Below are 25,343 nucleotides of genomic sequence, written 5' to 3'. Positions count from 1 at the left end.
ATGTAAAGGATATCCCTAGAGAATTTTGGCTAGGGTATTATGACAGGCGGAGAAAGACGAAGGATTAAAGAACAGACGGTTATGGATGGAATATCCACAATTTAGAGAAAAAAATGTTTTTAATGAAAATAAATCATTTTGTATCTATTTAATCACAACAATCGACTTGATTTGAAATCAATGTTTTCTTCGTCAGGATAAGCGTAAAATGATAATTAATAAATGTAAGAATAGAAAAAAATCACACAGGAAGACAAAAATATTACAACAAGTAGTGAGTTATTAGTTATTATTATTAAAAAATAATACAAGTATTAAAAATAAATAAATTCCAGAAACCGCCGATTATATCTTTTTAATCTGACAATCAATAAAAACTTGATCGTTTAATTATTTTTTATTTTCATACTCGTTGTTTAACGTAGATTAAAAAATTTAAAAAAGATTACCATACAGATTACCTTGGCAAACAAATTTATAATACCATTTTGTCTAATACAACTAGTAGGTAAATTACTCAAAGTTATCATTTCGTCTCCAATTTTAGTATTATTATTTAAACAAACAATGTTGTCGTTTGAGAAGCTCTGACTCCTTTCAGGCTCTATAGTTTGACGGTGTCAGTGCGAAGATAAATATTTACTCGGAATAATAAACGGTGACAAAGGAAAGGGAAGCTTAAAGCCTGGTATATATATACCCATTGTATACAGCGAGGATTAGAACGGAGGTGGACCGCTTCAATGGAATGAAAATAAATCTTATTATTCAGGCAAAAATATCACTGAACTAGATATCTAAGAGGAATATTCTTACACATAGAAGAAAATGTTAAGGTTCGTGTAGAAATAAAGGCTTCAAACTAAATGAGCTTTAGTATCTATAAAAATTATAATGATATTTGATTGACTCTGTGGTCGAGGGATGTGCTAAATGAAACAATGATGGTCTCGAGTGACATCTTTTGTGGTTTTCGACATTTAAAATTTTTTTAAACTTATTTTTTCACACTCGTCACAGCTCGACATCGACTCCAACTGTCCAGTACCTTTATGTTCAATTTTTAATGCGTTAATTGAAAAACACTGTAATATAAAAGTTAAAGTCACCGGAGACCAAAATGTCATGCATATTTTAAATCTTTAAAGTCTATTGTATTATGTGCTGATATTTTTTTTTTACCATTTTTTATATTTTTAGATTCGTTTATTTTCAAAAAAGATTAGGGGATATTAGGATTATTTTGGGGATGCTTAGTTAAGATTCTTTATGAAAAATAAAAGACTTAACCCGAGTCTTAAAGAAGCCCGAATTGTAGGAGGGAGGAAACACAGATGAGGTATTGAACACAATATTGAGTAGAAGCAGCAACTCCTTCTCGTCTAATCTGTCTTCATCTGTCATCCACTGGATGATCTGTTAGATTAGGTTAGGTTAGGTTAGATTAGGTTAGACTACCCCTTACAGATTATGTCGGCAGCATGTAAACGAGTCTTTTGCTTAATGCTTTTTCTTTTGTAAATGTATTTGCAAGTTTTTTCTCTCTCGTGCAATCCGAGTATCTTCAAGACCCACATAAGCATTATTAAACTCCATGATTAGCTTCTTCAAAACGAACGCAAACCGTATTGCGGTTATTTTTATAAACCTTGTTTTAGACAGCATATATAAGTAAGCTTCTACGATAGGAAAAGCGTAATATAATATGTATGTTGATAAAGAGTTAGAAGTGGAGTTAGTATATGATGTACAGGTGTCCTCCAGAACGCCTCTTCCAAGGTAAAGTTGTGTAAGCACTTTTTGTTCCCACCAGCTTAATGCTTCGCTTTTACCCACTTTAGTTCCCACATTTTCTTCCCCACTCGAAGACAATTTATATAAAGTAGTTTATTTTTATTATGAAACATTCACACTATAAGAAAAAATGGCAACACCATTTTATACACCCTATGACAATGCTACCAAACAAAAATTCAATATTTATGTCACAACTATTTAAATATAATAGAGTCATTACAGAGATAAAGTGAAATAACTTCAGGAGGTGATTCTACATGATAGTACAAGTAAAAACCGTGCAATTTTTTTTTGAAATTCTAACTTTTTAAGGTTAAAAAATTGAATTGTTTGAATTGAAAAAAATATTTTCGGGTGGGAATAAAACTTTTTAGTGAACTTTACCCTCGGATACCTTGAATATTTTTATAAAGGTGTTAAGACTAGCAAACAGTAAAAAAAACACAAGGTATTTTTATGATATTTTTTATTTTCATTACTTTTACCAAGGAGATCTGTGCCTACCGATTTGAAATTATTATTGCCTGCATTTTCAAGGGAAAAGCAAGATATTAAATAATCATGTTTAATAACGGATGAGCAGTGACAATTTGTATTCAAGATGATTACCAAAGTGTGTCATTTGAAAATGTTACAAAACGCACAATATTTTCTAAGAATTCTCCCTCAAAGCAACTCCCAAGGGCCAACATGATCGTCGAAGCTGCGCCAAATACAAATGTTGATCTAGCAAAAGACACTGCGCGATAGAAAAACCGTCTATGTGATCTGAAAACCACCCATCTGCTAGTAAAACCGCCTATTCTCCAGTAAGAAGAATCCTCCGATATCGAAGTAGCGAAATCAACACGTCTAAGACGATACCTGGGGGAAATTATTTCCAATGAAAAAATATCCTAGACGTTGGACGTATCCAGCATTCATCCAGCCACACGCAAAGTGATTGCGTTTCTTCGTGGATATATATATATTGGTAATCAAAGTAGGCACGTGGTCTGCTACTGTAGGGAGCTTGGCAGGTGTGTATTGGAAACTAGAGGGTGGTCTTTTGGGAGTAAACAGTGTGCTGAAATGATGACGGACTGACTCAATGTTTTCATTAGCATATTAAAAATACTAATTGGGGTTGTGAGTCTGAAACTACGGTTCATTTAACTCTAGAACTCAGATTTGCTTTTAATTTAGGTGTCATATTTTCAAATTGGAACTGTTATGCGATATAGTATCTACATATCAGTGGCGGTCCGTGTAATTTGGAGAAAGAATTGAAAAAGGAAACATTATTCATGTCATTTTGTGATAGTTCACAATTAATTAATTTTTTATGGTATATTGTTGATTTTTGGCTTGTTGAGTGATAGATACTTTCAGTATCTCTCTGGTAAAAAAAATCTACTATTCATAAACAAAACATTGCTTTAAATGCCCTTAGTCATCTTTGGCGACCAGATTTAAATAGATACGTGACCACTTTTATCTTTTCCATATCCTTCTTTTACCTACTACCCTCAGTCTCACTAAATACCTCAATTGAGGATGCAATAGTCTTACTGGCTACAAAAAGTAAGGATTCTTGTATTCATTGAAAAATGGTCGTTTCCGGTAATTCAGAACGCCTCCAGGAAAAGTTTCATAATATTGTCGGAAGTCCAACTCACACTAAAATATTTTTTCTACGGAGTAAAGCACAGTTGTGCCAAAACAATAAAACATTCATATTCATCAGTTTATTTTTCAATAGTTTAAAGATTCATCTTCATACCAAAGTTATCTCGCTCAACTTGTTTTCGTGAGTCCACTCCTGGAACTCAAAACTACGTAGTTACTTCTGTCACGGCAACATATTTCATCTCGGCTGATTATTGCGGCGCTGCGCCGCGGGAACACAAACCCCCGTAGACCTGGAGATGCTTTCCAGGTAACATTTATTTTATTTTGCAAAACACTACAAACCACAACATTGCAAAATAAATTTTATAAAATAATTAATTGGCATACTAAAAATATTAACATTAAACATATACAAACATAAATGTGGGAAAAAGGTTACACAGTTAAGGCCCCGAAGTAAACGTTCAGAGATGGTTAGAAAGGGAGATATGACATAACGAAAACGTGTTTTTAATCATTTTCGGAGTTTACTTCGCGATTATTTTCGAGGGAATTTCCTATAATTAACGTTTCGGCATAACAAATGTTTAAATATTATCTTCCAAAATTGTTTTTTTTAAACTTAAAAACTTAAGTAGTTGACGAGAAACTTGTTGTAAATCGGTAAAAATTAGGTATGCGGGGGCTCAATGATTTGAAAAAATACTTAGTGCTTACACGTGGAAAATATCCGTAGACATGTGAAAAATGCGTTGTAGGATATGTGAAAAATTGTTGTAACATATATAAAAATATATGTGCCACAGTAAAAATATAGCATATGAAAACATACACACACAGTTAAAGATTAAATAAAACGTTGTAGGACATGTGGAAGATATTCATATTTCTTAAAAGGCAGTTAATTAACTTAGTGAATCTCATGAGCATCACCATTGGTAAGTTAGTTGTCAGTAAAAATCGAACTCTCTCATGTAAAATTATCGTAATTTTTTTCTTGTATTTCAGGTAGGTATTATGAATGCTGCGAAATTCCGGGTAGTTTATTGTTTTACCTTTGACTTACATAATGGAAGTAATTTAAAATATATATACCTACTCTCTATTTGATTGTCTTTATTCTGAATAAAATAATATACCTACTAATGGGAATTAGCGAAACAAAAGAAAAAATGTTTTAAAAGAAAATCGGCGCGGGAATGAAAATACGCAAAAGTTTTTCTTTTAAACCGATATTGTTCCAACAAATCTGTATTATTTGTTTATGTTTTAATGAATTTACGAGATTCATCATGTTTATGTTCGATACAAATTAATACTTGTTTTTTTCTTAAATCCATTTTCCTATTAGTTATTTATTCATTATTACGGTTATTTGATTGTCTTTATCAATAAATAAAATATTTCTATTTTCTCTCTAAAATTTTTCCCCGGAAAGTGTATCTTGAGAAATGTTGTATTTTTCAAAATTAATTTTCAGCTAAGCAAATGGGTTAAAAGGCTTTAAAATTTTTTAAATAAGTTTTCTACAAATTTTTTTTTGTGGTAAACGCAAATACTTCTTTTTGAAAACGTAAGAATGATGATAAATTGAAACTGAGGACTGAGGACTGAGGACTAAGGACTGAGGACTAAGGTTACTAAACATTTAACGAGATGCCGGCACCTGTTGTTTTCCTTTCCTATAATACGGGCTTTAATAAATTAATTTCCTACAGCCCCTATCTTAACCCGCCTCACAACGCTGCCCAACCGTTTAGCATTATAGGCCCCTATCTTTGCAACGTAGGGACAGTGGCGCTCTTGTATAAAATAAAATAAAAATAACGAAAAATATAATAAGTTAAAAATATATTTTTTAAATAATAAAGTTAAAAATTATAATAATCATTTAAAAATTTTAAAAATCAATTAATAATAAAAACTCTTTTATACGGAGATTGACTGCTTTGTTTCGTAAGCACTTTGACCACATACCCTTTTTCATTTCCCTTTCCACGGGTTTTTTGGTTTGTTCACTAAAAAAAACTCTTAAAAAATGAATAAATTTTAATTATTTCATTTTGTAACATTTACAACGACACTTTTATTCCATTCTTTTACCGACAATCTAAATTATATTAAAACAAACAGCATTTCTGTACTTCGGATTACGAAAAACATCTGTGAAAAATTATATCGGCTAACTTGAATGGGTTGGCTATAAAAACTTAATGTTCCTGCTTAATTTCGGTAGAAAAATAATTATCCGAGCAGAAAAGAGAAAAAAGAAAATGAAAAAAAAACGAAAATAAAAACACAGTTTATAAGAACAGAAATTTAAAAATTATAACCCCGAATAACTTTATAAAGAATTTTAATATAGGCTCTTTGAAATGTTGCTTACAAAACTTTGATATAAAAACTTATCTTGTGGACGGTACTGGCATAATTATGAATTTTATTAGCAAGAGATATTGAGATTCATTCATCAAATTTTAGTTCACTCCTATTGTTAAAGTTAAGTATATTTGCAACCAAAAAGTTTTTATTTTATTATTTGCGTTCATTTAACACGGTCGTTAGAGAACTGTTCTAAGAAGAAAATATAAAATAGAATTTATGAAGGTAACCATAAATGATACTTTAACTATCAGAATGCTACTGGAAAACAGTGAGAAAATAAAAAAATAACTAACGGCCTTCATGGTTGAGTGGTTACGAACCTTGGCTACAAATCCGGAGGTCGCGGGTGGAAATAACTAAATAACACTTAAATTTAAATCAACACTAAAAACATTTCTTTTAAACAAATGTCACTACACCTGAAATGAATACGTTACATGAATTAAATACCTCTGTTTTTTAATTTTTTATTTACTGTTATTTATTTTTATTTATTTGTTAACATGTAATTGTTGGGTTATGTAATATAATGTGTATTTGTTGGGTTAGCTGGAAGAAATAGGATTTAACCTATAAGCTATACCCTTTGTACTCTTTTTGTGCAATAAATATTTTTTGAATTTGAATTTAAATCCCGAGATTCAATTGATTAATTTGTGTTATTTCATTATTGCAGAATAATTGAGTGGTAGATACTTTCAATGATGCCCTGGTGAAAGTTTAGCATTTATAATCTTGTAATGGCTTTAGCCATGTTTAGTGACCAGATTTGAATAACCAGGTTTTTGGCCACCTTCCTCTTTTCCATCTCTTTCCCCTCCCTACTATCTTCAGCCTCACAACATTCCCCAATTTGGAAAGCTATAGTCTTTATTATATAGTCTCATTGGCTCCAGACGGCCGAGACGAGGTTTTGGGACTTATATACGAAAATATAAATATTTCTTAATTTTTTAGTGAAATTCTTTTTACAAAATTAAATGCACCTACAATAGACGAAGTTTATAAAAATATTCAACACTTCAAAATTTTAAAGAAAAATGTTGTATTATTTTGAAAGAAGATATCTGATCTTTAAAATACCAAATGTGAAAACCAAGCACATTGAAAATACCTACCTCTATCTAGAAATAACTTATTTTAACAACTTTTATATGAAAAATATCGAAGATATCCATGAATTTCGGCTTAATTTAAAAAAAACCTATAACTTCTAAAGGACGGGTTGTTTGACAGAATTCAAAAAATTCGTCAAATTTCAAGTAAATTATCAAGCTCTGTGAAAGTTCTACTCAAGTTCTGTTTTTATATCGTCATGGGCAGATTTTTGCACTGCATTAAAATAATAGAAAAACTTGAATAGATCATTCACAGAACTTTAAAATTAGGGACGGTTTGTTTCAGAGAATTTGAAAAATTCTTCAAATTTAAATGTTAATTTTGAAGATCTGTGAAAGTTCTTTTCAGGTTCTGTTATTATTTCAGTTTTTTCAAGTAACTGGCCTATAATGATATAAAATCAAATCTTGAATAGGACTTTCGAGGAACCCGATAATGAACGTTGAAATTTGATGAATTGTTCAAATTCTATAAAACAACCCATCCCAACTTTAAAATTTGATTAATTGTTCAAATTCTGAGAAACAACTCCTTCTAAGATTCCATACATATTATTATTAACTAAATGTTCATTTTGTCTTTCTTGAAAATCTTGCGTTTTTCTCTACGTATTTTGTGTTATTTATTCACAATATTTAATTATTACTTTCTTGCAAGAATTATGTAATTGTTCTAGAATTCCTTCACTAAATACAAAAGCCTCCTATCTTTATGGTTAGGAAAACCTTTTTAATTTCCTCTATAACACTCTAAAAAAGGTAAAAATTGAATATATATTAAAAAATTTATATGCATAACATAATATGAAATGGGTCATTTTTTAATTTAACAAATTTGCAACGTTTTGAGTGATCACTTGCTACCATAAGCCTTATAAGTTATAAATCTTAGTCGTTAGACAGTAGTTATAGGCCTTATATAGTTATAAGCCTTAGTCGTAAGACAGTAGTTATAGGCCCTATATAGTTATAAGCCTTAGTCGTAAGACAGTAGTTGTAGGCCTTATATAGTTATAAGCCTTAGTCGTAAGACAGTAGTAGAAATATATTTGTACAATGTCCTTAAGGTGATTTGTCACAAAATGGCACTTTTTAAATTAGCCAAATATTATTATTATGTGCCAAATTTATCGAACCTAAAAATGTAAGGAATAAACGGTGAAATCTATGAGGATTCACTAGCTTTAAGCTGCAGTCCGCAGTTTGATATGTTTCCATATTAATGTTTTGAAGAAGGGTATTAATTCAAGAATACGGTAAACGTATATAAATGACACCAATCGCTCGAATGGTTAACTAGGGTAAAGTGGACCACTAAGTTTGCAATATCTCGCGAAAACCATTACTCCATCGCGTTGTCTAAAGTGATTTTTTTCTACATATTTTACCAAACATCTCAATGGTATCTATGTAGTACTTGGTTGTATCTTATTAATAATTATACTGTACGCCTTCATATTATCGTCTTTAACTTGAATAAGCCACACTTCCTTTTGCATTTGTAATTAATGGCTAACACCAACTAATTCAGTGATTTACACCGACCAAAGCATGTTTGCACTGGGAATTACATTTTTAATTATTGTATATTTTGCAAACAATCGCTTCATGCAGTGGTGCGCCGTTTCGCTTCCATAATGGGTCATCGGGGGCAAATAACTTCACGCGGATTCCGGCCCGCATTGGCTGTGTAAAACTATAGAGTTGGAAATGTGAATAAAGCTCGTCATATGTAGCAGGGTTGTCCACTATGCATTAATTATTAATTAGTTATCAATATTTATTTAATTTTGTTAGGTACTATTTAAATTATAAAAAAAAACAAAGACGAATACATAGAAAAAATTGAGTGTTGCTGATTTACTAAAAACGGTTAAAAACGGGATGGCAGGCCATTTCATATTAAAATTATAGTAGATTCGTAATACATCGGAACCCCTTTTCAAGTACCTACTTTATGCTGATAATATAAATTGATAAAGTGTGAAAATATTAGAATTTTTATGAACACATCGCGATAACACATTCGTGTTTTACTGAAATTTTATTAGAAAACGTATCAATTAATTTGTTAAAGGCCTGCAATTCTGTTTTCAACCGGATTACGAATAATTTAAAGATATTCTTAATACATTGGCAATATTGTGTATCATTAAGTTTTCTCCGTGTGGAAAGGATAGGTATATTCGTTACTCCTGTAAATGTTGACCCCCAAATGATTCCTACACACACTACATACCTTTTTCCTTCTCAGAACTTCCTTTTCTTTATTTCCTTATAAAATACCATATACACAGCACTTCTTAGTAAAGGTAGGGGAGGAAGATCTAGGAAGGAAAAGGGTGTGAAGGGTGGGTCGAAATCTGGGGGTCAATGTGTCCAAGAGTGACGAACGTATGAATCCATCCCTCCCACTGCGTTGCAAGGCAATGATCTGAGAGAGTCTTGCTGGAGAGTTAAAAAGGTCTCGGACAGGAGTCGGACAAACCTCACCTCATGAACAACTAGTAAGCCACCAAACGTAGCGAACAAATTGAGGTGACCTATGGAAGAGGTGCTGGTAATCTAATAAATGATTTGCGGGGTGGCAGTACCCATACCCGCCTCACAAACTTCATCAATTCACAAAACCTATACTCACGAAACAATGTATTCCTATCACCGGGATATTTTTGTTTTACAAGCACCGCCATAATCAGTAGTTTCAAAGCGCATCTACATATACCTGCAGATTTTTTTCAATCTGCAATCCAATTATTCATTACCGCACGGTGGCAACCATGCCCATTGAATATTAGCTCGCAGCTCCAGCACGGCGGGCAGTAATGGCGTGTGGCCGGACTTAATGTATGGTTTAATTGAGCAAATATTGCCACATATTGAATTGAAAAGCTCGGCCAGACTAGATAGAATTCTGCCGGCCTTTGCCACGTTTGTCGTCGCTGCACCACTTTGCTACCACTGGTCGTTTTGTCTCAAACATTCCGAGTAATTGAATTGTTCGTGTACTTGAATTAATAATTCTATGCAGATGTTATGTGAGTGGATTGCTCAACCCTTGCGTGCACTGCTATTCTGTACTACCCGGGTACAGGCAAATCGTTTTAAAGGTGTCACGTTCTAACGTGTTTGTGAACACCGAAAGTGTCTTTTATGGTTTTTTTGTTTTTATGTAACACCTCAGAAGAGCGCCCCTATCTGTACTGTGTAAGGATGGGGGAACTGTGTCACTACCCGGTTGAGCAGCGTCGTGAGGTGGATGAAGGTAGGGGCAGTAGGAAGGGATATATAAATGCGGGTCTTCAAGAAGTCTGGATTATATAAAAGAAGAAAAACATATGCCGATATCTTGTTCCACATGTGTACGAGCCGATTTACAAAAAAACGACCCGTTTTCATGAAGCCAATATCAACTGTGAACGGGTGTTCCGCTTAAGTCAGTCAAATTAAACGCACGTGCGCCGGTGCACCGGGGATCAATGGTGCTAGCTCCTTAGACCACGCTCTATCAAAATGCCTGTAGAAGAGACTCAGCATGCCTAAATTGCGTCTATGCATTAGATATGACAATCGGTTTGTGAATAACGGATTCTCAATCAGAAGTACCGCTCTTCTTAGCACCAAATCAAGGGCTCCAGCTCAGAGGTGACTTCCGAATTCAATTGTTGGGCTAATTTGTAAAGGTTAAAGTTCACTAGTAAAGAATCTGCAAGCCCTATACAAGACGAACTAGTTCAGAACACCTGGCCAAGGATGCTGGGTGCGCAGCAACGCTTATCAATTATGTTTAAATTTAGACGCGTGAAACAAATCGACAATATTATTTTTAAAATGTATTTTGTTATATCTTCCAGTAAACCGCTACAAATGAAAGGGTCTTTTCAAAATGATTTACCTGTAATCAATTAAGTCATGATTATTCTTTTCATTCCGGGGTCCCTTTGCCTTAAAATTTCCAAAATAAGTGTTACTTTTTATACTTGATTCGAATATTTATTTAAAAGCCTAATTTATTTTTATTTTTTATTCTATATTTGTGATTTGCTGTGCCTGTCACACTAAGAATTCCTGTATTGAGAGCGAGCGCAGCTTACAACATAAAAGTAGTTTAAAACTAAAATAAGAACAACAACACAATATTACATTAAAAATATAAGATAAGCAGAATCTTACCAAAAACAAATATTCTCATTAATAGGTATTAATAAAATCAATTGATGTTTGATGTATCTTGGTTCATGATCTAAGACTTGGTGTCTATTTCATTAATATAATAATGTCTATTGGATTAATATTTCAAAAAGTTAAATTCTCTCTAATGGCAAGTAGAAGTACGAGTACATTGTATAGCTTTGTTGTAAATCTTTATGGGACAAGTGAAATCCGCACAAATACCATAAATTCAACAGGATACAGGTACACATGAACACCTTGACCATGTACACTTAAGTTTTTCAGGTTGTAATGACAGCAGAACTTTTGTATGAGTAGTATGTATTGTATGATTGTCTGTACATACTTCTCTATTTATCGGGCAAAAGTGTATATTTATTTTTTTAGTAGGTGATCATCTTCATCTTCTCACAAAACTGCATGAGAGAGAGCAAAATTGAAAAAAGGAAATTATTCAAATATTCTTGGAAAGACCGAAAATCCTTTAAAATTAATTGCATTAGTCTCACGTTGGGTGAAGCGTAAAAAATGTGTTTCATTATTTGATTCTAAAAAATATTTTTTTGTTAGTTCTTACATAAATCATATACGACTACTATAATACAGGCATAAGCCTAGTATGGCAGTTGAGAAAATCACAAAAATTTTATAAAAAAAAAATACTGTATAAAAAGAATTTTACCAAAAAAATGTGGAAACTTGCATTCTAATGACATGAAACATTTTATTTTAAAGATATTTAAACAGTTTCACATTATTTTCAATTTTTCCAAGTTTGCTCAAACTGTCTGTTAAAAGTATTGCATACTAGGGATAAAATGATTTTTTGAAATATCATCTCAAATACTTCACAGATAACTTTCTTATATACAATAACCATAGGACAATAGGTACCCAGAGAGCACAAAAAACAATGTTTAAATAGAACCCTTTAAAAAATAGCGACATCCACGCCATATTTATAACTTCCATGTAGTATTGTTATTCTACGGGTTTACTGAAACTTTGTGCGTGAAAGCATTATTTTTAGAATTTCATTTCCGCATTTGAATTAATGTTGGTAGATATAAAAAGCTTATGAAATTTTTTAAATTAAATTATATATATTTCTTTTGTTTGTGACTTTATACGAATAAAACAATATATCCGAGTAATATAGATACGCATTTTTTGAAGTTATTTTTGGCTCAACTTATCAACTCATAAAAATGTAGGCATTGATACTGGAGATTTTGTTAAGTTCACAAAGAAAATTATCAAGTTCCATAAATATATTTTTTAATAGCTTTTTCCAGAATCATCCCTTAAAACATTAAATCATATCAACAACCATGGAAACCAACTCTCACCATTCCACCGGCATATTTTCTAGAATTCATCGAATTTAAATCGTGCCAACGTTTTACTTCAGAAAGCGCGGAGAATGTGTTTAAAAAAGTTTCTGTCGAAAACAAAGTATACGGTACCTTAGTCTAAAGGGAATTCAAAAGATGGATAAGGATAAGGTACTAGGATAAGAAAGAAAAAAGAGATCGGGGAAAATACGTATTAGGAAGAACTTAGGGTGATGGATATATTTGTGGGGGACCTAGAAAATATTATGTTTCTCAGTTGCGCTTGGAATAGACTAGGTATCACAACACATAATAACATATTGTATACATCAATAGAATTAAGAGCAAAAACCATCTCTCCGGAAAGTTTTGAGCGTAAATAGATAAAGTTGAAGATCTTATTTTCATGCGTACTAAAGATTAATAAAATTAATTCCGAGTATATTTTAACACTTTCTATTTATTGCATTTTGAAAACTTATTACGACCTTTCCATCACGCTATGTAAGTCAAAACTTTTCATAGCCCACAACATTCAGATTATTATCGACCAATTCACACATTTAATAATAAATATACATATGTAAGCAGCATCATGATCATTGGTGATGCACTCTACAAAGTTGTTTTTAACTTTTATTGACTGATGAGCTGGTGGATGCAATCTTTTTGCCTCAAATTAAAATTAAATAACTAACCATCACGTCATTTTCCCCGAAGGAAAAACTGACAAAAAACACGGTCTTGGCCTAAAATTATAAGTTGTTTTAGATTTCTTTTTTTTTAGTTTTAGATATTTGTACAGAGATCTTGAGATGATTTTTCACAAAAAATACGCTATATAAATCATCTGAATATTATTATTATTTATTTTCATCAATAATTATTGCAAATTCGCTGTGTGGCATCATTTTAAATAAAAAAAAAATATTTAAAAAAATTTGTTTAAACCATTGTTAACAAAAGATATCAACGTTTTTCACAAGCAAATGTTTTTTCATAACAAAAGTCAAGAATGAATCTACATTTTATTTCGCACTCCCAGTTCAATTCCTAGAGTATTGTCCCGGTAAAACAGAGAGTCTGGGTTCAATTGTCCATTGGAACCGCTACCTTTTTATTTACTGGGTCTTTTTCTATTTCATATTTTATTAAGATTTGTTAATAACGCTTTCTTCTATTGAGTAATCTGAAAGTATGCTGCCTGTTGTATGCTGATGATGCGGTGCTGATTGCTAATAGTATGGATGATCTGCAGTCTCTCGTGTCTAGGATGAACGAAGTATGCATGAAGAATGAGCTAATGATGAATGTAAGTAAGTCTTAAGTAATGGTGTTTGAAAGAGAAAGTACGAAAACAGTGTGCAATATAGCTGTGAATGAGGAATACTTGGAGCAGGTGGATGAATTTGTGTATTTAGGAAGCATGTTTACGAGAGATGGGAAGGCTGACAGAGATATTGAAAGAAGAGTAAATGCAGGTAAGTCCATTAATGGAGGACTGAACGCAGTTGGCGCTAACAAAAAATTGTCCAAAGAAGCGAAGTTAGCAGTCCACAATGGAGTGCTGGTACCTACCCTGATGTATTGAAGTGAGGCATGGAACTGGCAAAGAAAGGATGAAAGTAGATTGAATGCTGTTGAAATGAGATCCCTGAGGCGTATGTGTGGTAAAACCATGTATGATCGTGTGAGGAATGTGGATATCCGCAAAGAGTGCGAGGCTGATGTAAGCGTAATGAGTAAGATCAAGAAAGGGACGCTTAGATGGTTTGGGCATGTAGAGCAAATGAGCGAAGAAAGGAGTGTAAGGAGAATATACGATGCAAATGTGAATGGTAGCAGAAGTCGGGGACGCCCGAGGAAGACATGGCACGACCAAGTGAATCAGATACTTGAGTCGGGCCATGTCAAGAGTCAGAACAATAGAAGAGTGTGTATGAGACGATGTATGAATGTGAATGAGGCAAGGAGTGTGTGCCAAGACCGAGTTGTTTGGCGGTCCGTCCTCTCTGCCTACCCCTGCGGGGAAACGGCGTGATGGTTAGTTAGTTAGTTAGTTAGCTTTCTTCTACTTCAGACTTAATATTAAATTGACGTGGATGAGCTTCCAAAGTTCTTTCAGTAAACTGGAAATAAAAACAGTGTTTATAAATTGAATAATACCTCAATAATCATTAGTAAAATTTAATAGAACCTCAGAGAATCATTCGTAGAATTGAATAAAACCTCAAAGAATCATTCGTTAAATTGAATAAAATCTCTAAGGATGGGTTGTTTGATAAAATTTCAATAATTCGTCAAATTTCAAAGTTCATTTGTGAGTTCTGTGAAAGTCCTATTCAAGTTCTAATCTTATATCATGATAGGCCAGTTACTTGACATAACTAAAATAATAACAGAACTAGAAAATAAACCTTAAAATTTGAAGAATTGTTCAAATTTTCTGAAACAACCAGTCTTAAGAATCATTTGTAAAATTGAATAAAACCTCAAAGAATCATTCGTAAAATGATTTTCTCGCAGGATTTGTAAATCTGTTTTCCTTATAATAATACTATTCACATTTCCTCTGACTTTTCCATGTGTCATCCTTTCAAAAATATATTAAACAGAGATATTTTAGTTCTATTTTTATATTACCTTCATAATCATAGAATCTTCTTTTTCTTATATTTAAATGATTAAATATGATGGAAATAAAGACTTTGTTTAAATAAAATTAAAATGCGAGTTATATTGAAATTAACAAATAACAAAACAAAGATTAGTAAAAAGAAAAAAGAAGAGGTAACGGGATAATTAACTTTTTTATTTATTAACAAGAAAAAAATGGTTTGTCAATATCAAATTTAAAAAAAAAACTAAATAGCTTCGATTACTTAATTAAGTAAATAAAACTTTCAGATGGTAATAATAATAAGGCCAAATGAATCGCAGTACTGGTTAGTTAGACACATGAAAGGGTATTGTTATAAGCAATAGCTGTTTAGAGAATTACGAAAGAAAACTTCTCCGTACTGCATCAATGCAAACATAATTCATGGATATGAACCTTGAATGTACCTCCCATGTTTGTAAAAGCCCTACGGGCGTTATAGATACACATTTATATTAAAAAAATAGTAAATTGTGAAATAATATATTGTAATGACACCATGTTGTATTTTCGTTTACTTTATCAGAATAACAAGAAGACAATGCTGCGAACCGTATAAGTCATGTGAAGTCAAAATATGTAGCTGCATTAATAAGGTAGACTTTATATGACTTATACAGTTTGCAGCATTGTCTACTATTATTCGAATAAAGTTTGTCAAATTGCATCATTGTGTCAACTGAAAACGGAAAATTACGCGGTAATTCATTTATAAATATATACATATTTTTTTTTAAATTAATAGTCTTTCTGGTATATACATAGGTATAATTTTACAATAAAGGAAACTCTTTTTTATATAAGCAGTTAAAAAGTAAAGAATAATACATTTAGCAGATTAACCAAAAAATCCCACATAGGCATCGCCAGTTCGTGGGTATACTTGTGTTTATTATTAGTTAAATGTTCAATCACATACATACATTTTCTTTGTAGAAGAATAGAAAATAAAATTGAAAAAATGAAAAATCAGTGTTTACATAATTACAATTAAAAAGACATGATTGAAAAATATTAAAAAATAACATTAAAATGTTTAGTTACATCAGGTCAGATTTTACAGCAGGTCGGATGTTACGGCAAGTTAATGTTTGTATCAATGGTATCCATGACTCAATATGATTCATCAAACAGTTAAAAAGTAAAGTTAAACTTATTTAACAAAGTAACCAAAAAACCAACCATTTGTTAAAGTTAAAAATTTAACTCATATACATACATTAAGAAGATTAGAAAAATATTAAAAAAAAGAAAAGAAAAATGTTAAGATACATCAGTTCAGATGTTACAGCAGGTCAGATGTTACAGCAAGTAAATGTTTGTATCAATGGTATTTATCCAAGACTTAATAACATTTTTACATTTTTAGTAGGAGGATTTATTTTTATATTCAATTTCTGTAGTCTTATAGAGAGCATTTTACATTTTTGGTGTTATAAAATACGCATATCTTTGCGCAAGTCTGGTTTTAAACAGTTGAACTTTAAAAACATTATTTAAACTATTACAAAATCGGTTTTCATTTTTTGTAAAAAGGGTATTTCGAGCAAATATATATTTTAAACATTGTAAACAGTAAATTTTCTTATCCCAAACAATTAAGCTTCTTGGAATAATTGCAGGAAAATGTAGTTCATATCTTTATTCAAAAATATCTTTATTTTTTTTTGCGTTGTTTCTAGTGGCTTAAAATGCGTATTATACACGCTCCCCCAACCAATTATTCCATAAGATACTGATGATTGCACCACAGCATGATACACTAATTTCATTCTTTTAATGTCGACTTTGTTATTTAAATGTTTAAAAATATAAGTTAAATACCTAAGTTTATTAACGAGCTTTTGTCTAACGTCTATTATAATACCTAAGTATTTAACTGTATTCGCCATATTCATTTCTGTACAGTTAGAGCATGAGACAGGATTGCAAGTATTTTTGTGAAACCTTATATTTAAGGGAAATAAGGGTGCCGTCGTTTTGGTATTATAAAATGGAACATAAAGAGTTTTTCACAATTAAGTTCAAGGAGTTCATTAAGGACAAACGGGCCGGTCCTTTAACACTAGGTTCAAAGAACATATAAGATCTTTTAAAAATAATAATAAAATACAATCTCAATTTGCCAAACATCTCCTAGATGAAAATCACTCACTTAATGATAATAATAAACCAACTCCGTTGCACGTACAAAATAAAGGCCGTAAACTGAATCTTTTAGAGCAGTTAGAAATTAACAAAAATTCTAATAATCCGAAAGCTATTCTAATTAATGAACAAACCAATATAATTCGTTCACCCCTACTAGATATCTTCAAACCTAGTGCAAATACGAGTGCACATTGAAGTACTTAATTATACTATTAAAATAACCTTATGAGTCATCGTTTGGGAATAACTAACATTAAGACATTCAGTCAAATTTAAACATTACACTAATTGGGGAAACTTTACTAGGGTAATAACCATCAATAATTTCTAACATTTTTACACAGAAATCAATTAAGAAATCAGTAATTGAAATTAAAATACCTACCTAGAAATAATATAAATGTATCGTCTGTAAGTGGGCTACCCACAGTTTGATAATGCCTTTAGAGGGCGAAACAGCTGTCACGCGTAATAATAATTACACAGCAGAACTTGTTTAAAAATAAACTGTTTTTATAAACCCAATAATAATATTATTGTATATATAAAAAAATAAAAAAATAAAATGGAGTTCTACAAATTAAACTTAATAACAATAAATTAAAAAAAAAAAATAAAAAAAAATATATGGAAAAATAGTATTGTTTTAAGTTCCACCAGCTCCGGATGGCGTGGACTTATGCGTGGTAGCACAAACAAAATCCGGGCAAAGCCTTGATATTGCTAATGTCTTTCTCGGGTGTCTTAGAATTCCACCAATCACTACTGTATAGCACAATGTTACTGTATAGCACAATGTTACTGTATAGCACAATGTTACTGTATAGCACAATGTTACTGTATAGCACAATGTTACTGTATAGCACAATGTTACTGTATAGCACAATGTTACTGTATAGCACAATGTTACTGTATAGCACAATGTTACTGTATAGCACAATGTTACTGTATAGCACAATGTTACTGTATAGCACAATGTTACTGTATAGCACAATGTTACTGTATAGCACAATGTTACAGTATAGCACAATGTTACTGTATAGCACAATGTTACTGTATAGCACAATGTTACTTTATAGCACAATGTTACTGTATAGCACAATGTTACTGTATAGCACAATGTTACTGTATAGCACAATGTTTTTGTATAGCATCATGTTACTGTATAGCACAATGTTACTGTATATCACAATGTTACTGTATAGCACAATGTTACTGTATAGCACAATGTTACTTTTAAACAAAATTACTTTACATCGACCTTAATTCGACTCCTTAATTCATCCGGTGCAAAGATATTGCGTTAAGTATTCATCGTGCGTCCCTGAATGATTTTACCATTCAACCCGATCTATAAACACTCTTGGCACTAATAAGAAGAAACTTTGAAATTTCCCGCGATTTCGGTCAACTACTTTTCGAGTTTTCTGCAGAACGAAACTCAATTATTTATTATTGCAGTTATTTTGTAAATAAATTGCCAAACGTTTCATCGATACTGTCCCACCCCAAAACTCAAATGAAACATTATTTGAAACGGCATTTAGAATTCCAGAATATCCAACAACACGAACGCTGAGATTTGTCGATATTTCGAAGGAGGAAAATTTATCTTCAAATATTAATCAAACATCGCAATTAAAACATCGTTATTCGAAAACTTTGGCTTGGAAAACAAACATCAGCACATTAGGCTGGATTTTAACGAAGATGTCAAACAAAGTATTAGACTTATATCTGAGTAAATAAATCGTTTACCGAATTTAAATTTAGATATTCCTCTGAATGCTGTTTGCCAGAAACTTCATACGATGACGTATTGAAAGTAAGGGACTGATTATATCACGTGTTATTGGTTAAATAAGAACGTTTTTAAGCAAAACGAAAGTTAAATTTCAATTAATTTTAAATCACTTTCTCAAGAGATAAAAGTACCATTTGGATACGAAAAAATGTATCCGGCGTATCTTCATGGTAATCTGATATTAACACATTTTGTTCGTGGAATCATACACATCATGGGATGGCATACTACAGAGGTATTTACTTATTTATATATATATATATATATATATATATATATATATATATATATATATATATATATATATATATATATATATATAAATTACAAACAATACAAAACAAAATGAAGGATTCCCGTTTCAGGACAGCCAAATTGTGTATTTAGTACATAATATTCTTACAATGGAATGGCGATGCTGTCAAAACAAATTTTGAGAACATTGTTGATTGCATTCGAAGTAACGGGATGGTTTCTTTATCCTCGAAAGAATCGCAAAGATGTAATTTTTTACCAGGGTCAATTTAGATAACATTCGTAATTGCATTCAGAACAGATGAATGGTTTCTTTCGGGACATCACAAGTCTGAGATTCTTTCCAGGGCATTTTTGAGAACATTTACAATTGTATAGTTAGAATTTCCACATTTATAAATCATTATAAGACATATGAATCCTATAGTACTATATTTTTAGAATTTCTTAGGTGATGGAAATTACCCATTACTAGACCAGAATATATGCCGTATGACATGAATTTCCAATTTTTAAATTTCGAATCTTTATTTATTAAATGGCTTGTATTATATCAAGGTTCCCTAGTATAATATTATTGTTGCAGTTGTAAGACGGTTTCAGGCTAAAATTCTATTATAAATATATTAGACGACTCTTATGCTATATTAGCTGATGTTTTGAAATGCCTCTACTGGAAGTATAAAGCTGATATAATTAAAAAAAATAGCAAGGCATATTTTAACGTATTTATTGTTTTGGTGTTTAATTCGTAGAACTCCATTTAATTTTTTTATAAATTTAATTTAGATTAAATTTGATAATATTATTATTAAGTTCTGCAAGTGTTTTAGTTTTTTATTATTGTGACAGCTGTTTCGGCTTACAAGGCCATTTTCAAACTGTGGTTAGTCCACATTGAGACGACGTATTTATACTAAAAAAAAAAAAAAATATTTTAACGTGGTCACTGCATAACAGTTTTTTGTTTTCGTTTTTGTTTCTTTTGTCTTATTTACTTATATTATCTTGTAATTTTTATTTTTTTATTGTACCTACTACCATGTTTGTAAAAGGCATTTGTGCTGTTAATTCTAAATAAATAAAAAAAATTCAATTTTTATTGAACAACTTTTCTTCAACTTTTTGAAGGTTTTACTCATCAATGTAATGAAGAAGAACATAATACTTACTAACAAATAAATGTAAATATACACGTCCATCGCAAATATTATGATGCGTCTTCAAGAAATATAACGGCCAATGTGCTAGAGAGCTGAGAGGATAACTAAGACAAAATCTCGTCATGAAACTTTCGAAGGGTCCGATAAATAAAGCGATTGAACGATTGGACAATTAAACGAACAGTTGTTAATCGCACAATGAAACGATCAACCCGCTCCGTCAATGGAGTCAATCGTACTCAATCAAAATACAGATCGTACCCCCGCCAATGGAAGGCATCCTTTGAAGGGTATTTTTAAACATAGAATCATCCATGAACTGCTCATTTATAGATAGTTCTAATTTCACTATTTTAAGAAAAAACACTTTTTGCAAGTTATAGTTTAAAATATGAGATGAATTGTTTGTATGCCTATACATACAGGATTTTAAGCGACGTACTGAGCTGTTAGGGTCAGACATGAGTATTTTTTTGTTTGTTTTGTTTTGGAAAATTACAGAACAAAACAAAAACACTTAAAAAATTAACGGATTTCAAACATCACTGGTTAATGTAAGTCAAATCCTTTAACACCCTGTACATAAACATGAATAATTAGTTTTGTCCGTATAAAACTAAATTCTTTAAAATGGCCAAATTTTTTTATTCATATGCATATGCCGTATGTATGAGCTAACAAACGAAAATTCATGTTACTGCTTTAAACCATAAATTGCACAAGTCATCCATATTTTTTCAAACATTTCTTATTTACTGTTCATAAAATAAGATAAAAAATGCTTAATGGCGATGTTTTTTTGCATAAATCAAAACAGGCAGCTGGTGTTAAGCGTGAATTTCAACCTAATTGCCACTAACGTATGAGTATCGCCTTAAACACAACCATACAATTAGTCTCATTGTATTTACATATCTTGATATAACATAATAATGATAACACAAGCAATAATTATTAAGGCGATGCCATAAGTAGTAATTCAAAATCATGTGTTTTTGGTTTGAAAATTTGGTCGCCTAGAAATGTTTCAGATGCTTCGATTAAATACTGCGAGCAGAATACATCTTGGCCTTTGAAATAATCGAGTATTTTTTAGATAAGTCTTTTTATAAGCCCAGAAAAAAATAGTGTAAAGACCTATGAAAACTGCTTTAATGTTCAAAATCTCCTACTTACGAACCCATTTTCGGTTATGATTTTATTGTATAATATGGAAAATTAAGTTATTTATAAAATTATCGAAAAACAAATTAAACATTTATGCCTGAACATCCACAAAATAAAATAAAAGGCACTTTTTGGCCATGTTTTTTTCTTGCATAAATCAAAACAGGCGGATGGTGTTAAGCGGGAATTTAAACCTTATCGCCATCTACGTAACGGTTGTTATTGATAGTGGCTCAATTTAAAATATTACACGACGTAGTGCATTGCCATTAACCTGAAACATTGAAAAATCCCCCGAGAAAAAATAAATTGAACCCGCATAAATTGATATTAACTGTATTTCAGGTTTTTTAGCTTGTAATAATTTGTTATTCTTCGTGCTTTACCTAAAAACTTTTTATTTTAATATTAGTTTATCTTTAAATATAAAAAAATAACACATACTAATGAATTATGCACTTACATATGACATTTAGGATAAAGGAGTCATCCAGAGGCGTGCCTGGTAGCATGGGGTTGTCAGCTTGACAGCGCAGACGAGTTCCATCGTCCTCGGGTGCTGGTGCAAAGGACAGCGAACTGACCACCATTGTTTCGTTAGCGGCTTCAGTAATCTGAAATATGAACAGTCAAAATTAAAGGAACTATTAATTTATATGTGATTGGGTTTTTATAGTAAAAAATATAGTCGAATATGTATACTTGAACACATGTATTATTTTTAACAAGAACAATTATTTCAGCAATTTCGGAAAGAAAATAAGGAAATCATTTATTTAATTTCAAGCAAACAAAGTTAAATGAATGATCATTACGCCGCTCGCTTGTCATAAGCCGTATTGAAAATAAAAAATATTGCTGATTTATTAAAATCATGGTGAAAACGGGATAGCATCCCTTTTGGTACATTCATAATATATCGGAATACTTGTTCATGCACCTTCGTTTGTCCTGATAATGTTTAGTGACAAAATGCGAAAATATTTGAATTTTTATGAACACGTGTTCTTACATCGACACTCGTGTTTTACTGATAGTAAATTAGAAAACTTGTCAATTTATTATTTAAATGCCCGCAGTCCTTTTTTATTCGTAATGCGAATAATTTGTAATAAAGAGATTCTTTATAAATTAGGAATATTTTATATCAGCATGTTTTCTCCGTGTGCAAGTGTTTAAACATGTATAAAACAGGAATATTTTATATCAGTATGTTTTCTCGGTGTGCAAGTGTTTAAACATGTATAAAACAGGAATATTTTATGTCAGTATGATTTCTCCGTGTGCAAGTGTTTAAACATGTATAAAACAGGAATATTTTTGCTTTATTACTGTCTACATTACTTATCTAGATAGATTACACAAGGCTTAATAATTTTACTAAAATATTTACAGACTGTGGAAAAGCTTACACTTGCCGCAGAATTTGGCAAGAATGAAACAAAAATTAATTATAAGTATATGGACCATCTAAATAGCATAATAGTATTCGTGCTATGCTATGCTCAAACATCAGTTCTGCCGTGTGGTATCTTGAATCAGTCCTGGTGACGACTACGAATATTATTTTTCTTTATCTAACCTTTTACTACCTTTATGAATATGTAACTCTGGTGAAAAATATTATGTCTTTAAAAATATCTATTCCTGCTTATTAACACGACACGTTCTGACATCACTACCAGTCTATGTAAGTGATATATTTATGGTCTACAAGGTCTACAGTCACACCATTTCTTTCGTAGTAATGCACGCTTTAAACGCCGTTAAATTGTTTATCAGGTGCGGCCATGGATGTATTATTAAAATTTTACCTAGTGTTCTTCAATGTTAAAAGCCGGTAATCTTAAGAATAACAAACGTCTTGACTCCCAATGCAAAAAAGTCGTCGGTTACAAAAAAAATTGGCTTTTGAGACCGGAGGTTCGTAACATCACACATCACGTTCATAGATTTGGAGCTATTTTGGGAGACCCAAAAAATCTAAATTTAGAAAATTATTTTAAGTAATAAAACTAACCAATAGAATATAAAATAATTTGGCATTCTCAGACTATAAAAATATAACCATTTGTTATTTCGGCTACTGGCATTATACCTAGCTCTCTCATTAAAAATTTAGGCGTATTAGATCCATAAAAAAATATACATATAAAGATGCAAAAGTCGGTCATTTTGAATACATGTAGGATAATGAAAGATTTTTTAAATATTTATGTTGAGGGATCAGTAGGATTTATAGGCCCTGTTAGGAGTTCTACCGAGCCGAACCCTCTGATATGAAAATATCTGGAGTCGGTGAATTATTTTCCCATTTGATCTCTGGTGAGTTGACGTGTTGTTCTTGTATTGTTTTGAATTTATTTTGCTTATATAATGCACTTGCGTAATGTTGATTGACTAGATGATAATTTTTGGAAAAGTGTGAGGAAGGGTTTAGTTTTTCCTATGGGGAAGATTTAACCCGGACATAAAATCGGAAGTTTAATTAAGTATTTAACTTAAATTTAAACTTAGAAGATTTTTATTGATAAAGAAAATAAAAAAAATAAACTGAATTACTACTGTTTCAAGAATCCAAGATACGGTCTAAACCTGAAAGTAAAACCGTACATTAAATAAATTTGTTAATTCCGTTTATCAAATTAATGAACCGACTAATAATTCTGTTTACTGCGAAGCAACAGTGCAGAATGGAAAATTTATCAACAATAATTAATACATATTACGAAAATATCTAATCCAGTATTCAATTAATTAAAGATAAATCATTTTACGGGTAGGTTAAATGCATAATTTAATTATGAACTAACGCATACGGAGCAGGGCACTCGACAAAATGGATTATTAAATTATGCGGGACAGTACGGAACGCATTGAATCTGGAAAATATGATATCAATCACAAATAATAATATTGATCAAGCCTTGTGGTTAATATAAATGATCTTTTTTAATATTCTTGATAAATAATGCAGTTTTTTTAAAAACTATTTTGAGTATTTTTTTATGTAAGACCGCACAAGAGTCCCAAGTGCTCTTAACCGTCTGAAGCCAATGAGACTACGGCGTCTTCAATTGGGATATGTTGTGAGGCTGAAGGTAGTTGTAAGGGGAAGAAGATGGGGGAGAAGAAGGTGGAAGAAAATTGGATATTCAGATTTGGTCCCCAAACACGGCCATTTCAAGTAAGATTTCAATTCTGAATGGTGGTATTTCACCAGGGCGATACTGAGAGCATCTTCCACTCTGGAATGTGTCGCAAGTATACTATATATTATTTTAATATATATATGTATTGTGAAATAACACAAATTTGTCAAATATAATTTACTTGCGCATGCCAGGATTTGAACCCTCGACCTTCGGATTGCTAGTCAAGAGCCTTACCCCTCGACAACGGAGGCTGCCAGTGCCCCGACAGTGGAGGATTTGTTACCGATTTGATTGTAACTATTAATAAACGGAATATCATTAAAAAAATGATACAAGTATTCATATGTATAAACATTTCGAAATAAATACAAAAATTTAGGAAAGATGTTTTTGTTTTTTTTTTTTTAATGTTTTTCTTTTGTGAAAATAGAGTACACGACACAAATGATAGCGGACAATGACCGGTCAATGGCCGAGTTGACATCGCGCTTAGGTCCCACTCAGGCGTAGTGTGTTTAATTCCTCGGCTGGCTAAGTCCTCCATCACAACACAAGCAACATTTTCAGCTTA

The 25,343-nt window shown here is 31.5% G+C and overlaps 1 protein-coding gene across 1 annotated transcript in view; it reads right to left on the bottom strand.

The window, feature by feature from the left end:
- The window catches only part of LOC149417041 (protein turtle homolog A-like), a 1,249,058-nt gene that overhangs the window by 447,292 nt on the left and 776,423 nt on the right, over positions 1–25,343 (bottom strand). Inside the window, exon 8 of the mRNA XM_089641374.1 lies at positions 22,081–22,231. Within this exon, the coding sequence (XP_089497500.1) occupies positions 22,081–22,231 (151 nt within the window). The remainder of the gene's footprint in view (positions 1–22,080; positions 22,232–25,343) is intronic.

Source organism: Hesperophylax consimilis, chromosome 16 (genome assembly GCF_061612785.1).
Source record: "Hesperophylax consimilis isolate HC1 chromosome 16, BYU_Hcon_1.0, whole genome shotgun sequence".
Classification (NCBI taxonomy): Eukaryota; Metazoa; Arthropoda; class Insecta; order Trichoptera; family Limnephilidae; genus Hesperophylax; species Hesperophylax consimilis.
The sequence above is the reverse complement of the archived record's forward strand: the minus strand, read 5'-3'. Positions and strand labels throughout refer to the sequence as shown.